The sequence below is a fragment of the Choloepus didactylus genome, chromosome 13 (genome assembly GCF_015220235.1).
Source record: "Choloepus didactylus isolate mChoDid1 chromosome 13, mChoDid1.pri, whole genome shotgun sequence".
NCBI lineage: Eukaryota > Metazoa > Chordata > Mammalia > Pilosa > Megalonychidae > Choloepus > Choloepus didactylus.
Genome location: NC_051319.1, coordinates 90192514 through 90211584, shown reverse-complemented (window position 1 = coordinate 90211584; position 19071 = coordinate 90192514). Strand labels below are relative to the sequence as shown.

At 36.9% G+C, this 19071-nt stretch overlaps 1 protein-coding gene across 1 annotated transcript in view; it reads left to right on the top strand.

The window, feature by feature from the left end:
* LARS1 (leucyl-tRNA synthetase 1) overlaps positions 1-3384 on the top strand; it is a 119722-nt gene extending 116338 nt beyond the window's left edge. Inside the window, exon 32 of the mRNA XM_037801711.1 lies at positions 2986-3384. Coding sequence (XP_037657639.1) covers positions 2986-3191 — 206 coding nt within the window. The 3' untranslated portion in view covers positions 3192-3384. The remainder of the gene's footprint in view (positions 1-2985) is intronic.
* Positions 3385-19071: the final 15687 nt, after the last annotated feature.

Below are 19071 nucleotides of genomic sequence, written 5' to 3'. Positions count from 1 at the left end.
GTATATAGAGACAACTGTGTGTATAGAGACTCCCATGTATGTACTTGGGGCTGTGGGGAGTCCATAGAACTCTGTTCATTAGGAGACTGCATCTTTGAAGGGGTAGAGGAGTAAGCTATTGAAGCACAAAATCATAATTTAAGGAGAAAATGCTGAGTGCAGTAAGAAAGCTTCAGATAAATAAATGTATAGCACAGAGGAAGGAGAGATTATATCCAGCTGTGGTGATCAGTGATGAATTCATGGAGAAAGAATTGTTTGGATGTGGCCTTAAAAATTATATACATAAGAATGAGGAGAAAGGGCATAATGTGAGGAGGACATTATGTTACATCTTAGTTTTAAGGATCTTATAGTTTATAGGTATTTATCATGTTCCCATCAGTAAAACAGATACTGTATAATGCTAGCGTCACTGTTAGAATTTACAGGCCACAGGAAGCATAACTTGAACATTTGGAAATATGAACATATAGGAAGCCCATTTCTGGCTTGCCATTTGTGTGCTTTATATTGCAAACAAGCTTCAGTAATGAGAAGATTTTATAACAGCAAGAACCCTTAGCTGTGAAGAGCAATATGATGGCTTTTAAAGAAAAGAGATATTTGCTACATAGGTATATTGTAAGGTTGTAGCACACAAAAAGATGCATTCCTGTACTGAAAATTGTATTATATAATGTTAAGCCTTCCTTCCTTTTAATTGTACTCAGATACAGCACTGACTAGGTTCTTTAGAATTATACTAAATGTATTTTTTATATCTTGTCATTTCTCACCGAGCCTCTGGCATAATTCTAACCTCCTTTTTCTTACTACCTGTGAATAATATTTTCATGAAGTGCTTTAAGTTTGGTGTTAGTAGCTGCTATGAATTTTAGAAAATAGAAATGTTAAGGGGGTTTGAGATTGATAATCTCTAAGAATCTACAGAAGAGATCTAACCTTGAGGCTTTTCCAAAAGCGCTCGGGATGCTTTGATATCTAAGGGCACTGAGTATACCGAGTATATGAGTTGGGAAAGGAGTTAAATTCAGTGGCGTAGTTCTCAGTCTGTCTGCTGCAATAGCCAGCAAGTCATCCAATTAGTGCCAATTGTATTGAGACTGATTATGATTTAGGTCCAGGAGGAACTTGGCTAAAACCATCATTGCATTCCACAAAGGCCACTGGGCAACTATTTGATGATAATGAGTTTAAATCACTCTCAACCCATGCCATATATGAACTAATAACTTGGAGGTGAAAGGCATCATTTCACATCATCAATCCCTGGGGACTTTGAGTCACTCTCATCTTTTCTCTAAGTGCCTTAAATCTTGTGTAGTTGCCAACTTAAATTTCAACCTTTTCAATGATAAGACAGGTCTGGGATAAGAAAAGATAGTAAAATCATTAAAAAACCTCCAAGAATTTATTGGCAGTAATGAACTACATGGCGAAACATCAAAGCAAATGTGTTTTGTCACTCAGAAGCTTGATTATTAAGACTTCTTTCAACTAAATTTCATTCAGCATTGCTTGGAATGGTGAGAGAGGTCTGTTTCAGAGAGAGAGAGAGACAGGCAGAGACAGATCTGCAGTAAAAGGCCTAGTACATAAAATCTGCTGGCAGGACTTGTCATTGCTTCCATAAGAAAATATTTGGTACCACTGATGTACAAGTTGAATTACAATAGCTGTTAAGAAGAATTGTATTCTTCCCCCAGAACAAGATCATGGCTGTTACAAACGCTATGCCTGCTTCTTTCCTATTTTGTTTGTCAGGGCTTGTATTGTATACACTTTTGGGAATAGAGTGTATAGTCTTTGCAGAGACTCTCCAAAGACTCGCAGGCAGGGTTTGTCCTGGTGGTAGTTGGTGATAATTGCTCTGTAAGTCCCAAGATCCCTGCTCTCTACTTGCAGTCCTTTGGTCTTTGTTTCCCAAAGAGAATAGAATGCCTCCAGCTGCATTAATGTCTCCTTTTATCTCTCATTCCTCTCATGGTAAATTTTGTACTCTCAAAGCAACATGAGAGAGTGTAGTTCTCGGACCACTCAGTGATCTGCCTTAGAAAAGGGTGGAATTATTTCAGAAGGTATTTTCTGTTTCTCTGGATCAGGTTAAACATAACCAGCCATGCTACACTTAGAATAAGATTTAAACCCAGAATCAGCATGTGAAGTCATTTATGAGTTTTTTCCACCATATAAAATAAAACCACTTGATGTTGGGAGTCTTAGAATTGATGTAATAAATAAATTTCTTTAGGGCTTAGTTGCTGGCAGGATCAATAGATCATAAATTTTTTCAAGGGACAAGTGCTTTCTTTGCCAGGAGCCATCTTAGCTTGCACAAGAGCAGCTCAGGAAAATCTCAAGCAGGGTGGAATTGGAGTTCATCCAAAAGCTCATTTCTGAAAACTCTGCCCTTTCCCTCTTCACCCTCTTGTTTGTCTCCTTGTGTCTCATCAACTTGTTAATACAAACACTTCATATTTTAAGCAAAAAAAGAAACTGGTAATGTTCTTTCTTAGAATAGTAATTCTTTATCCAAAATTCTCTTCCAAGAAAAGCTACAACGCTTGCAGGTTTAATGTATTTTAGGAAGTAAGACAAGAAAGAATAATGAGTTTTAGATTTTTTGATTTTCAGAAAAATTGTTAATTGAAGCATATAAAAAGTGATTTGAAAGATCATATATAATAATGCTCAAAAATATACTCAATCCTTCCTGTGTCTTGATTTATAATTCCAGAAGATGTCAGTGTTACACAGATTCTCTGATAATCTTTGATCTGGTTAAAGGCTGAAGAGGAATGAAGATTTGTTAGATTTTAACTTTGCTTCCTGAGATTGTGCCCTATTTAATAATCTGGTGAAAATATTTTTGTTTAGATTTAACAGCAAATGTGTTTAAAATATGAGTTATCAGATTCAGTCATGTTTTTGAGTCAATGACTGCAATGGAGTGCTCATGTTGATAATATCTTTTTACTGTAGACCTTTCCAAAGTGAAACTGATGCGATTTGATGATCCACTTTTGGGACCTCGGCGAGTCCCTATTCTGGGAAAAGAACATACTGAAAAGACACCCATTTCTGAGCATGCTGTTTTCCACGTGGACCTCATAAGCAAGAAAATTCACCTCACTGAAAATGGGCTACAGGCAGATATTGGTGATACAATTATCTACCTGGTTCATTAAATTCATGTAAATCAGAGATTTATCCAGGATTTCTGGGGGTACTATTGCTCTGATTGTGAAGACAGAATGGCTATTAGAACCTCAGGCTGGACCTAAATAGATTTCATTTCTAACCTAAGATTCTGCATATAATCATAATTATCCCAAGTTATCTTTGATTTCTGGACTTAATAAATTTTTTCTTTCTTTCTTTTGGGCCTCTATGAAATGGTTTGTTTCATACTGTATGTTTGTGGTTTTTTTAAACAAATTTTGGTATTTCCCAGAAGCTTCTAGTCTTTCAGATTAGCACAAACGTGTACCTTATACAATGTCTTAAGGCTAGGGATTATTTAACAGCCTTTATTTTTTTTTGCGGTTTTACTGAGATATATTCACACACCATACAATACATCCAAAGTACACAATGGCTCACAGTATCATGACATAGTTGTTCATTCATCACCCTAATCGATTTTATTTTTTATTTATTTTTATTTTTTTAAACTTTTTATTGAAGTAACATATATACAACTGAAAAGTTCCCATTTTAACCACTTTGAAGTGTACAGTTCAGTAATATTAATTGCATTTACAATATCAGTGTTGCTTTAATTTTCATTTTCTTTTTTCTCTTTTTTAATACTAAAACTGTATTGAGATAAATTCATATACCCTATAATCATCCACAGTGTACAATCAACTGTTCATAGTACCATCATATAGTTGTGCATCCCCCATCACCAGAATCAACTTTTGAACCTTTTTCTTAATCCAAAAAATAAAAAAAAGAATAAAAATAAAAGTAAAAAAGAACACCCAAAACATTCCTTCCCCCCCATCCTACCCCATTTTTCATTTAGTTTTTGTCCCCATTTTTCTACTCATCTGTCCGTGTACTGGACAAAGGGAGTGTGAGCCACGAGGTTTTCACAATCACACAGTCACACCATGTAAACTACAAAGTATGCAATTATCTTCAAGAATTAAGGCTATGGATTATAGTTCGACAGTTTCAGGTATTTCCTTCTAACTATTCTAATACACTAAAAACAGCAAAGGGGTATATCTAGATAGTGCATAAGAATGCCCTCCAGAATGACCTCTTGACTCCATTTGAAATCTCTCAGCCACTGAAACTTTATTTTGTTTCATTTCACTAACTCTTTTTGATCAAGAAGATTTCCTCAATCCCAAGATGCTGTGTCCAGGTTTATCCCCAGGAGTCATGTCCCATGCTGCCAGGGAGATTTACACCTTTGGGAGTCATGTCCCATGTGGGGAAGGCAGTGAGTTCTCCTGCTGCGTAGACTTGGAGAGAGAAAGAGAGAGAGAGAGAGAGAGTGAGAGAGGGCTACATCTGAGTAACAAAGAGGTTCTCTGGGGGAAACTCTTAGGCACAAATATAAATAGGCTCAGCCTCTCCTTTGTAGCAGCAAGCTTCACAAGGGCACGCCCCAAGATCGAGGGCTCATCCTACCAAACCGTCCTCAGCGTTTGCGAGAAGACCAGCATACAACTCAGGTGGGGAAGTCCAACATTTCTGCATTCTTCCCCAGTTCCCCAGGGGGACCCTGAAAATATATCCTTATTCTCTGCCCAAAATTACTTTGGCATGTGTCAGAATTTCACACTAATCTGTACAAACCTACCAGATCTCACTTCCTGTTCAAAGTTCCATGAAATTATGGTGTTTGAATAAACTGACCATACAAGTTAAGTTATTTAGTGTGCTGCAGAAAATATAGATCCTGCACCAAATAAACATCTCTTCCCTTGGTCTCACACAGAAGTTGAAGTTTTAAAATACAGTCAATATCATCCTGTATCCTTTGGTCTGATTTGCCTTAGTCCTAAACAGATCTGCTTCATTCATATCTCTAATTGAGGTCTGAACTCTTTTTCAGCTTTTTAAACAGTTGCTGTATGAAGTAATACTTATATTCATAGCTGCCAAGCTCTAGCTCTGAGTTTCAGGTGTCACACCCAAAATTCCAGAGACTGACCAGGTTATACAGAAAGAGATCTCAGAATTTAGAGATAACTATTACAACTCAGGAATAGATAACACTGCTATAAGAACTTACAATCTAGGGACTATTACAATAAGCATTCCCCTGATAAGCTGTGCTCTAAGATTCAATTCTCAAGAGTTTACACATTATAGTTAGTCCATATTAGTGAGGCATTATAATGTTTGTCCTCTCGTTTCCGGCGTGTTCACTCAAAATGCTGTCCTCAAGATCCATTCAACTAGTTCCGTGTCTCACAGCTTCATTCCTTCTTGCAGCTGCACAATATTCTACTATATGCATACACCAGAGTTTGCCATTCTGTTCATCAGTTGATGTACCCTTAGGCCACCTCCATCCATTGCAAATTGTGAATACTGCCACCATAAACACTAGTGTGCAAATGTCCATTTGTGTCTCTGCTCTCAGATCTTCCAAGTATATACCCCATAACGAGGTTGCAGGACCTTATGGCACCCACATACTTAGCTTCTTGTGGAATCACCACACTGTCCTCCAGATAGGCTACTCCATTCTACTTTCCCACTAACAGTAAATAGGTACATCCCTTTCTCCATGTTTTCTCCAGCACTTTTATCCCTCTATATTTTTCCCTGAAATTTTATTGAGATATTCACATACCATACATTCATCCACAGTGTACAATCAAACCACAGTTGATTTTAGGACATTTTCATTACTCAAAAAAAAAAGCCCAAAAACAAAACAAAAAATATCTTATATCCCTTATCTCCCCTACCCCCCATCATTGACCCCTAGCATTGGTGTGGTATATTTGTCACTGTTGATGAAAGAACATTAAAATATTACTGTTAACTATGGTCCATAGTTTGCAATCGGTGATTTTTTCCCCATATATACCACTCTATTATTTACTCTTTGTGATAGTGGCTTACGTTTGTTCCAGTTTATGAAAGAACATTTTTATATTTTCATCTTCCACCACAAGGTTCACTGTGTTACACAGTTCAAATTTTATTCTCTTGCTTTCCCTCTAGTGACATGCATGGCTCCAGACCTCCCCTTTCAACCACAATAACACACACAATACATTGCTGTTAATTATACTCACCACAAGATGCTACCATCACCTCTATCCATTTCTAGGCATTTAAATTCAACCTAGTTAAAACCTACAAACATTAAGCATCTGTTCCCCATTCTCTACCCTCATTCTATCTCCTGGTAACCTATATTCTAGATTTTATCTCCATGAATTTACTCATTATAGTTAGTTCATATTAGTGAGATCATACAATATTTGTCCTTTAGTGTTTGACTTCTTTCATGAAACATAATGTCCTCAAGGTTCACCCATGTTGTCATGTGATTCTTACTGTTGAATAATATTCCATCTGATTTATATACCACATTTTGTTTATTCATTCATCTGTGGGTGGACACTTGGGTTTTTCCTGTCTTTTGGCAATTGTGAATAATGCTGCTGTGAACGTCAGTGTGCAAATGTCTATTCACGTCCCTCCTCTCAGTTCCTCTGGGTATATACCTAGCAATAGGATTGCCAGATCAGATGACAGTTCTATACTTCCAGTTCTATGCTTCCTGAGGAACCGCCAAACCCTCTTCCACAGCAGCAGCTGCACCATTTTACATTCCCAAGAACAGTGAAAAAATGTTCTGATTTCTCCACATCCTCTCCAATACTTGTAGTTTCCTGTTTGTGGGCCATTCTAATAAGTGTGAAATGATACCTCGTTGTGGTTTTGATTTGCATTTCCCTAATAGCTAATGAAGATGAGCGTCTTTTCATTTGCTTTTTAGCCATTTGTATATCCTCTTTGGAAAAAAGTCTATTTGTGTCTTTTGCCCATTTTTAAGTTGGGTTGTTTGTCTTTTCATTGTTGGGTTGTAGGATTTCTTTATATATTCTGGATTATCAAACTGTTATCAGATATGTGGTTTCCAAATTTTTTCTTTCATTGAGTAAGCTGCCTTGACTTTTGACAGAGTCCTTTGAAGCACAGAAGTATTCAATTTTGAGGAGGTCCCATTTATCTATTTTTTCTTTTGTTGCTTATGTTGAGTGTAAGGTCTAAGAAACTACTGCCTATCACTAGATCTTAAAGATGCTTGCCTATATTATCTACTAGGAGTTTTACGGTACTGGCTCTTATATTTAGGTCTTTGACCCATTTTGAGTTAATTTTTGTATAGGGTGTGGGATAGGGATTCTCTTTCATTCTTTTGTATATGGATATCCAGTTCTTCCAGCACCATTTATTGAAGAGACTGTTCTGTCCATCTGAGTGGACTTGGGAGCCCTGTTAAAAACCAATTGCCCATAGTTCTGAGGATCTACCTTTGAACTCTCAATTTGATTCCATTGATCAATATGTCTATATTTATACCAGTTCCATGCTATTTTGACTGCTGTGGCTTTATAATATGCTTTAAAGTCAGGAAGCATGAGTCCTCCAACTTCATTTTCTTTTTCAAGATTTTTTTGTGTCTATTCAAGGCTCCTTACCCTTCCAGATAAGTTTGATTAGCTTTTCCATTTCTGCAAAGTAGGCTGTTGGAATTTCGATTGGGATTGCATTGAATCTGTAGATCAACTTGGGTAGAACTGACATCTTAACATTAAGGCCTCTAATCTATGAACACAGAATGCCCCTCTATTTATTTAGGTGTTTGATTTCTTTTAGCAGTGTTTTGTAGTTGTCTGAATATAGGTCCTTTTACATCCTTGGTTAAGTTTATTCCTAGATATTTGATTCTTTTCATTGCTATTGTAAATGGAATGTGTTCTTGATTTCCTCCTCAGATTGCTCATAACTAGTGTATAGAAACACTTCTGATTTTTGCATGTTGATCTTGTATCCTGCCACTTTGCTGAACTTGTTTATCAGCTCTAGTAGCTTTGTCGTAGATTTGTCAGGACTTTCTAAATATAGTATCATGTCATCTTCAAATAGTGAAAGTTTTACTTCTTCCTTTCTGATTTGGATTCCTTTTTTTTTTTCTTGTTTCTTTTTCTTGCCTAATTGCTCTAGCCATAACTTCGCACAATGTTGAATAACAGTGGTGACATTGGGCACCTTTGTCTTATTCCTGATCTTAGGAGGAAAGCTTTCAGTCTCACCATTGAGTATGATGTTAGCTGTGGGTTTTTCATATATGCTGCTTATCATGTTGAGGAAATTTCCTTTGATTCTTATCTTTTGAAGTGTTTTTATGATGAAGGGGTGCTGGATTTTGTCAAATGCCTTTTCTGCTTCAATTGAGATGATCGTCTGGTTTTTCCCTTTCAATTTGTTAATGTGGTGTATTACATTATTGATTTTTTTATGTTGAAACACCCTTGCATACCTGGAATAAAAACCATGTGGTCATGATATATAATTGTTTGAATGTGCTGTTGAATTTGATTTGTATTTTGTTGAGTAACTAGTTTTGTTTTTTTTTGGAAAGAAATTCTCATGAAGATTTAAAAGAAGAAATAAAGATGTTTTCACTTGACTATAATCATTAAGAATTTTTCATAAAGAGTGAATAGGTCTTTTTTTTTTTACCTTTAATATATTTAATTAACTATCAATAATGGTTATTTCAAGACTAATATCTATAGTTTATAAGCAGTTTATTTCATTTACATTAAATTATGGCATTTTAAGAGAGGATTTTTTTTCCAGAAATCTGCATTTACCAAATTTGTCTTGATTTGAATTTTGTTTAAAGATCAGTGCTGACTGTATTGCACGTATATCCTTTTATTCTTGCTGGAATGTTTTTGGATATTGTCTGTACCATCTGTCATCCCATGAGGAAAAAATGTAAGGCTTTGGCTGGCAGAAAAGAAAAACATTTCCATTCTTGAAGGATTCAATATTGGAGAAAGACCAATTCTGATAACCCTAAGGATTATTGAGCTTCGTATTATGCTCTCTACAATTCAAGATTATTGGACTTAGTTGCTTTGACGTGTTTTCATTGAAACAAATCATAGAATGTAGAACTGAAAGGTCCTTTAGGGATCAAGTGCAAATCATCATCTAATTGCTAGGGATAGTCAGTATAGGGCAGTAGGTAAGATTATGTACTCTGAAGTCACACTAGCCAGGTTTTAGATTTCCAGTTCTTCCATTTGCTACTCAGATGATCATGCTCAGTTATTTAAACCCTCACTTTATTCATCTAAGAAACTACGGAACTAATAACAGTACTGACTTTGTAGGAGTATTGTGAGCAGTTTAATGAAATGATCTAGGAAAATCATATACATAGCACTTGCCTGGCAAGTATTCAGCCTTCAATAAATGTTAGCAAAGACAACTACTATTACTACTACTACTACTACTACTACTATTACTACTACTGCTACTACTATCACTACTGCTACTGCTTCTATGACTACTACTACCACTATACCGGGGTATATAGGTTATAATCTTGTTCTTGTATTGATTCATTTGGGGCAACTTTTTCTGTTTCCTCTGTTTTAGATTCTTTTGTTCCTCACCTCAATCTGCATAGCCTTCGTTATTCTCCAAATCAAGTAATGTTTCTTGGGGCCTAAACACAAACCTAATTTGTATTTAACTTAGGCAAACCCAACTATATGTGCTGGAAAAACAAATAAGAAAGGAGAAAGGAAAATAATTTTAATATTGTGAGTGATTATGCCTATTTATTTACTAAGTGAGACTATGAACCTGTGCAGCCTTAGAGTAAGTGTGAGTTGAGATTCATGGATCCTCTAATTCTCTTAGTCTCAATTCATGTGTGCGTCTCTTAGAATGACTGAGTATGCTTTTCATGATTAAAGATACCTAAGCTTTGTACAAGGAGACCTGTAAGCGTAAGCCCATAGTTCATCTGATGCTCAATTGAAGAAAAATTAATTAGTTCAAATGCTGAAGGAAAAACAGGCTGTATTGAGTTTACTGTATTGATAAACAGTATATTGGTGCCTTCCTAAGATTTTGTTTAGTTCTTTTTGAATTGTAATACATAGGCGCGCACACACACACACTCACACACACAAAGTGAACAAAAAAAATACATACAAAGTGAACAAAAAATTTTAATTAAAGCAAATGCCTTTGTAGTTACCCCTCAGGCCAAGGAACAGTACAATGCCAGCACCACTGAAGCCCACCTTGTGCCCCCCACCCCCAGTCTCTGGCCCAGTATATGGTCAATTTTTATAAATGTTCTCTGTGAGCTTGAAAAGAATGTATTCTACATGTATAGAGTTCTCTCTATATATATCCATTATAGTTGAAGATTGAATTGTTCAAATCTATATCCTTAGTGTTTTGTTTTGGCTTGTTTTTTTCTCTTTCTATTCTATTTTTGAGAGGTGTGCTCAAATTTCTCATTATGATCATGGATTTACTTATTTCATTGTATAGTTCTGTTATTGTGTTATTAGCTGCATATAAATTTATATTGTCTTATCTTCCTGTTAACTTTTTTCTAATTATAAAGTGTTCCTCTATCTCTAGTAGTATTTTTTTATTTTAAAGGCTATTTTTTCTAACATTAATATGGTTAACCAGTTTTTATTGTTTGAATGTATGAAATATCTTTTTCCATTCTTTTAATCCTCTCTAGCTTTATTTTTTAAACATTTTTTTCTAATTTTTTTTTTTTAATTAGAGAAGTTGTAGGTTTACAGAAATATGGAGAAAATACAGAGTTCACATATACCACCCTTTTATTAATACCTTGCATTGGTGTGGTACATTTGTTACAATTCATGAAAGATCATTTTTATAGTTGTGCTATTAACTATAGTCCATTGTTTACAGTAGGGTTTACTGCTTGTATTGTACAGTCCTATTTTTTTTTGTTTTTTAAATTTTTCTTCTAGTAATAAATGTACAACCTAAAATTTCCCCTTTTAACCACAGTCAAATATATAATTCAGTGTGGTTAATTATGTCCACAGTTTTGCACTGCCATCACCACCATCCATTACCAAAATTTTTTCATCAACCCAAATAGAGCTTTGTACAATTGAATCATAAACTACTGTTCCCTACCCGCATCTTGGCCCCAGGCAATCTATAATCTAGTTTTTGACTATGAATTTGCTTATTCTAATTATTTCAAATCAGTGAGATCATACAATATTTGTACTTTGGGGTCTGGCTTATTTTGCTCAATATGATGTCTTCAAGGTTCATCCATGTCACATGTTTCAGAACTTCATTCCTTTTTATGGCTGAATAATATTCCATTGCATGTATTACATTTTATTTATCCCTGCCTTGGTAGATGGACACTTGGATTGATTCCATTTTTTGGTAATTGTGAATAATACTGCTATGAATTTCAGTGTGAAAATATCTTTTTGAGTCCCTGCTTTCAATTCTTTTGAGTATATCCCTAGAAGTTGGATTGCTGGGTATACGGTAATTCTCTACTTAACTTTCTGAGGAACTGCCAAACTGTCTTCCAAAGCAGCTGCATCATTTTGCAGTGCCACAACAGTGAAGGAGTATTCCTATGTCTCCACATCCTCTTCAACACTTGTTATTTTTCATTTTTTAACAGTAGCCATTCTAGTGGTTGTGAAATGGTATCTCATTGTAGTTTTAATTTGCATTTCCCACATAGGTAGTTATGTGGAGCAACTTTTAATGTGCTTTTTAGCCATTTTTATATCTTCTTTGGAGAAATATCTATTCAAATCTTTTGACCATTTTTAAATTGGATTTTGTCTTTTTATTGTTGAGTTGCAGGATTTCTTTATATATTCTGGATATTAAACCCTTATTGGATATGTGGTTTCCAAATATTTTCTCTAATTGAGTAAGTTGTCTTTTTTAACTTCATGATAAAATTCATTGATGCGTGAAAGTTTTTAATTTTGACGAAATGCAATTTATCTACTTTTCTTTCGTTGCTTGTGCTTTGTGTGTAAAGTCTAAGAAATCATTACCTAACACAAGATTGTGAAGATGCTTCCCTATGTTTTCTTATAGGAGTTTGAAAGCACTGGTTCTTATATTTAGGTCTTGGATCCATTTTGAGTTGATTTTTGTATATGGTGTGAGGTAGCTGTCCACCTTCATTCTTTTGCATATGGACCATCCACTTTTCCCAGCATCTTTTGTTCAAGAAACTATTCTTTCCCAACTGAGTGGACTTGGCACTCTTGTCAAAAATCAATTGCCCATAAATGTGGGAGTTGGGTTCTGAGCCTTCAACTTGATTCCATTGGTCTATATGTCTGTCCTTTTGCCAGTACCAAACTGTTTTGATTACTGTGACTTTGTAATAAGTTTTAAGATCAGGAAGTTTGAGTCCTCCAATTTCAGTCTTTTTTTTTTTTTTCCAAATAAATTCAAAGTTATATGAACAGTTGCAAAAACAATACTAGCCCCATACACAGAATTCCATCATACCCTGACCCCCCTCCCCCGATAGCTCAATCCACCAACTTCAACATGCTGTCACATCATTATTTCTTTCCCTCCCTATCTATCATCCATCATCTATTGCTCTGTGTTCTGAACATATGAGAGTTAGCTGCACACATCCTTGAACATACGCTATAATTCATGTATACACTTCCCATGAACAAGAACATACTTTTATGCAATTCCATTAAGCGCAGCTAAGAAGTACAAGAGATTCAACAATGATACAAAGCTTACATTCTATATTTCCTTTTCCTTATGTCTCAACTGTGTCCCTCTGAGCCACCTGTCCTCTATCCTCCAATCCCATCCAAGTTCATCCTTAGCATTCAATTGTCATCTAGTTAGACTTTTTTTTTTTTTTCAGTTGTGGAAACATATATACAGCCAAAATCTTCCCATTCCACCCCCTCCCTAGCCTTCCATTAGTGGGATTAATCACATTTAGAATGTTGTAATGCTCTTTCCCACCATCCATTACTGGAAATTTCCCTTCACCTCAAACAGCAACCCTACACTCGTTTCTTAACTCCCCATTGCCCCTTCCCCCATTTCTCTTTACCCAAACTCTACTTTTCATCTCTATGGTTATATTTTCTGATAATTTCTTTGTGTTTACTGTCGGGCTTAAAATTAACCTCTTAAATCCATATCAATCTTGTTTTTCTTTGATACCACCTTCACTTCCATAGGACACATAAACTATGTTCCTATAATCCTTCATTCCCCCAGCTTTATATAGTTGTCTGAAATTCCATATTTTACACTGAGTTCAAAACCATTGATTTGTCATTAGAGTTTGTGTATTTTATATCATGTAGGAAGTAAATAGTGGAGTTACAGTTCAAAAATTATTGACTTCTATTTGTATTCCATTGTGGTTGGAGAATGTGCTTTGAATATATTCAATTTTTTTTTTTTTTAATTTCTTGAGGCTTGTTTTATGTCCCAGCTTATGGTCCCTTCTGGAGAAAGATCTGTGATCACTAGATAAAAATGAGTGTCCTGGTGATTTGGGATGTAAGGTACTATATATGTCTGTTAAAATTCTCTATATCTCTTTCTCCTTTCTTTATTTCTCTGTTGGTGGGGCTCCCTTTAGAATCTGAAGTAGGGCAGGTCTTTTATTGGCAAAGTCTCTCAGCATTTATTTGTCTGTGAAAAATTTAAGCTCTCCCTCAAATTTGAAGGAGAGTTTTGCTGGATAAAGTATTCTTGGTTGGAAATTTTTCTCTCTCAGAATTTTAAATATGTCATGCCACTGCCTTCTTGCCTCCATGGTGGCCGCTGAGTAGTCACTACTTAGTCTTACATTGTTTCATTTGTATGTGGTGAATTGCTTTTCTCTTGCTGCTTTCAGAACTTGCTCCTTCTCTTCAGTATTTGACAGTCTGATCAGAATATGTCTCGGAGTGGGCTTATTTGGATTTATTCTATTTGGAGTTCTCTGGGCATTTATGCTTTGTGTTTTTATATTGTGTAGAAGGTTGGGGAAGTTTTCCCCAACAATTTCTTTGAATACTCTTTCTAGACCTTTACCCTTCTCTTCCCCTTCTGGGACACCAATGAGTCTTAAGTTTGGACATTTTATTTTATCTATTGTATCCCTGAGATCCATTTTGATTTTTTTGATTTTTTTCTCCATTCTTTCTTTTGTTCTTTCATTTTCTGTTCTTTGGGCTTCTAGGACACTGAGACGTTGTTCAGCTTCCTCTAGTCTTGTTTTGTGAATATCCAGAGTCTTTAATTTGGCCAACAGTTTCTTTTATTTCCATAAGATCTTCTATTTTTTTATTTACTCTTGCAATGTCTCCTTTATGCTCTTCTAGGGTCTTCTTTATGTCACTTACATCCTGGGCCATGGTCTTCTTGATGTCCTTTAAATCCTTTGCCATGTTTTCATTCCTCGGTTGTAGTTCTTTGATTAATCTTGCGAGGTACTGTGTATCTTCCGATATCTTGATTTGTGTGTTTGGAGTTGGATTCTCCATATCTTCTGGTTTTATTGTATGCATTAATATTTTCTATTGTTTTTGGCCTCTTGGCATTTGTTTTGCTTGATAGAGTTCTTTCAAGTTGTAAAAAAAAAAGGGATATTGATCTAATTTTTCAGAAACACAGTTTGGTGATGTACGCTTTCTCTAACTAACCAACAGATGGCGTCTGTGAGTCACCTGTATCCCTCAAGTCAGTTCTCAACCTTGTTCCCGCGGTGTGTGGGGAAATGATTCTTGTGGGTTCAGTTGGAGAATTCAGTTTGGGTGTGTTGCTGGAGCTGTCCACCCTGAATGTGGGGCATGTGTACAGGTGGCCAGGGAGGAAGGGCAGTTTTAATGTTCAAATCCCCCAGGTTCCCGGAGATTCAAGGCTGCCACAAGAGTCTAAGCCTTCATTTCAGTTCAGCCCCAGACCCTCTCTCTCACTGATTCACAAACCACCGGACTTGGCGTAGCGTCTCTGGGTTCTCTGAGCGGGTCCACCCTCCCAGCTGCAATCCTCCAGGAGCTCAGCCGAGGGAATGCCATGCTACGTCACCAGTGCGCGCCATCCCTCAAGGGAAGCCCCGGGCCGCCAGGCCGTGCAGTGGTGCTCTCAGCCTGAGGCAAAAATGGCTGAACGGGGCATCTCAGCCCCCTCCTCCTCGCACAGTTCCTCCTTCCCAGCTCCGGGACAACTGGTGGGGCTCTGGGCTATGGGCACGGCCCCGGGCAGGAGTTTATCCAGCCCTCTGGGGGGCCAGCTGCTAGCCATGGGGTTTCTTTCTGCTTCCGGCTCTCCCCTCCATTCCCCCAGACCCAGGGGTATCTGCAGTGGGCTATCTTCCTGTCCAGACACTGAGAGGCTGGCCCAGCCCCCTCTTGGTGTGTTTCACTGCATGGTTCCTACAATCGCAGCTGCAGCCGCTCCTAGGTTTCTTCCTCTTTTTTTTTTAAAAGAGCCAGCCAGTCTCCAAACGCCGAACCCTGGCTTTCCCAGACTGCCATGCAGCTGTGGGTCTTCCAGCCAGCTTACTCACTTGTTTCAGAATGCTGACTCTCGGTTCCACCAAGTATACAGACCCTCTGGAGTTAGGAGCCCTTGTCCAGCTGGCGCATCGCTGTAACCGGTATTCTGGGTCATTTTCTGGTTTTTATCTAGTATTTTTCACAGAGGCGTTTTTTCACCCTGTCTCAGCTAGCCACCATCTTAGTTTCTCCAGTCTTCTTTTACAAGATGGCTTTGGCTATTCAGGGCCCCTTACCCTTGCATATAAACTTCATGATTGGCTTTTCCACTTCTGCAAAGAAGGCTGTTGGAATTTTTATTGGAATTGTATTGATTCTATAAATTGCTTTAGGTAGGATTGACATCATAATGATATTTAGTCTTCCAATATGTGAACACAGAATGTCCTTCCATTTATTTAGGTCTTCTTTGATTTCTTTTATCAATGTTTCATAGTTTTCTGTGTACATCCTTGGTTAGATTTATTCCTAGATAAATGATTCTTTTAGTTGCAATTTAAATGGAATGCTTTTCCTGATTTCCTCCTCAGATTACTCATTACTTGTGTATAGAAATATTACTGGTTTGGAGGTGTTAATCTTATACCCCTCCAGTTTTAGTAGCTCTAGGAGGTTTTTTTTTAAGTAAATGAAAATATTTTAATATTTTGAGTTATTTCATCTGAATAGACAGCACTTACACTTTTTTCTTGCAATTTTATTGAGATATAACTATACCATACAGTCATCCAAAGTGCACAATCAATTGTTCACAGTATCATCATAAGAGTTGTGCATTCATCACCACAATCAATTTTTGAACATTTTCATTACTCCAAAAAATAAAAATAAGAATAAAAATAAAAGTAAAAAAGAACACCAAAAACATCCTACTCCTCTTCTCCCCCCCATTATTCATTTACTTTTTTGTCCCCATTTATCTACTCATCTGTCCATACACTAGGTAAAGGGAGTGTGAGCCACAAGATTTTCACAATCACATGGTCACATTGTATAAGCCATATAGTTACACACTCATCTTCAAGAATCAAGGCTACTGGATTGCAGTTCAACAGTTTCAGGTATTCCTTCTAGCTATTCTAATACACTAAAAACTAAAAAGGGATATCTATGTAAGGCATAAGAATAACCTCCAGAATGACCCCTCGACTCCATTTGAAATCTCTCAGCTGCTGAAACTTTACTTTGTTTCATTTCTCTTCCCTCTTTTGGTCAAGAAGGCTTTCTTAATCCCATGTTGCTGGGTCTAGGCTCATTCCTGGGAGTCATGTCCCATGTAGGGGGGAGGGCAGCAAGTCCCCCTGCCAAGTTGACTTACAGAGAGAGGCTACATCTGAGCAACAAGAGGTTCTCTGGGGGTAACTCTTAGGCACAATTGTAAGTTGGCTTATCCTCTCCTTTGTAATAACAATCTTCATGTGGGCAAGCCCCAAGATGGAGGGCTTGGCCTACTAAATTGGTAGTTCCCAACATTTGCGACAATATAAGGAATTCCCCAGGTGGGTAAATTTAATATTTCTCCACTTTTCCCCAGTCCCTCAAGGGGTCTTTTCAAATACTCTTTATGCTCTGCCCAAATTACTCTGGGATGTATCAGGGCTTCATACCAACAAACCAGATCTTACCCCCTATTCAAGTTTCCATGTAATTATGGTGTTTGAATAAACTGAACATAAAAGTTAAATTATATAGCGTGCTACAGAAAATTAAGATTTCCCACCAAATAAACATCTTATCTTTGGTCTCACACAGAAGTTGAAGTTTTAAAACACAGTCAATAACATTCTTTACTCTTTAGGCTGATTTACCTTAGTCCTAACCAAGGCGATTTTGTTCATATCTCTAATTGAAGTCTAATCTCTTTTTCAGTTTCTTTAACATTTGCTGTATGGGGTATTGTTGACATTCATTAGCTCTAGGAGTTCTGTGGACTTTTTAGGATTTTCTGTATATAGGATCATGTCCTCAGCAAATAGGGAAAGTTTTACTTTTTCCTTTCCAATTTGGATGAATTCTGTCTTTCTCTTACCTAATTGCTCTGGCAAGAACTTCCAATACTATGTTGAATAACAGTGGTGACAGTGGGCATCCTTGTGTTGTTCAGATATTTGATTAGAAAAGTAGGGTACAAATGAAATTTTAAAATATGGAATCATTGCTTACATTTACAATGTTGTTCACTCTTTAAAGGAATCTTATTGTAAATATTTTTTTTACAAAGCTAGCAATCACTTTTTACTTTCTGTTATTCTTGTAAACCTGAATTTTTATGTTTGCAGCACAGTTATTCAATGAAGTACTGAAGTGCCTATTATGTGCCAGAGACTGTGTTAAGCACTTGAAATAGAAAGGTGAGCAGAAGAAACATGGCTATACTTAATGTGGAAGGCATCTTTGTAACCAGGAAGACAATGAGAGTGGCCCAGAACCCAGTGAGTGAAGTCAATTGTGAAGTTGTGTTTGAGAAATCTTCATTTGAAAGGTATTGTAGGCTTTTGCTGACAATCCTGCTTAAGATAATGCTTTGAAGTTCAGAAACTTAAGAATCATTCTTTATGGGTCTGATAAGAATATATAATATAGTTGGCAATTTCCTCCTATTGCCTACTGAATTATGATTGCAAACCACCCCCCACCATCACCACCAAGTGTGAAATTTTGTCTAAATTTTTGTCCTGTAGGGACATTCACCAGTGCTTCTGGGGCCCACAGCTCCTTAAGGCATGCCTTGGAGGTGTACTTCTGATGATCCCAAGACTGGAAGGATTTGGAGCCTTAGGGAGGTAATCACTAGCCAAGCAATGGTTTGTTCACTGGGTTCCATCTGAGTTGGGGAGGAAGAAGGAAGCGCCATTTTCCTGGCATGATCAATAAGAGCTGAAGAGTAGAGAATTTCTAGAAGTTCAAAAAAGCCTTAGTGACTTGGAGCAAGCTAGCATAGTACATACCTGAGGAGGTCATCTTTCATGAGATGGAGTCAATTATGATACCTGGGCTGAATGACCTTTTTGTCCCTGCTTTCAGGTTAATTGTGGGACTCGGCAGTCTGGGGATGAAGAGAGGCCCTGCTGCTTCTCAGCCACATGGCATGGCAGAAATCTGTAGCCTGCTGAGTCTCCCAAGGAAAGGTCAAGTGACACAGCTAGAAAAATGTTTAGTACAAGTATCTCTCAAAGCAAAGGGGTTTTTCTACTAAAGATAAGTTATTTTCTTTATTTTTTAATTTACACGATTCCTTCAGCAGTATCTCCCTTCATACTGGAAAACGGTCATGACCACAGTTAGGTATGTACCTGTCTTTAAAGAAACAAGATGTCTGTCAGTTGCACTGTTGTGACCTCAGGTTCCAGAATATCACGGCAACATTCTTTAGAAGAGATGTTTCACTTTGGGTTGAATCTAAATTTAGAATCAGTTAACTTCTTGTCAAAAGGAAAAGGATAGCCCAAGTGAAAAGAAAACACCTCTCAGT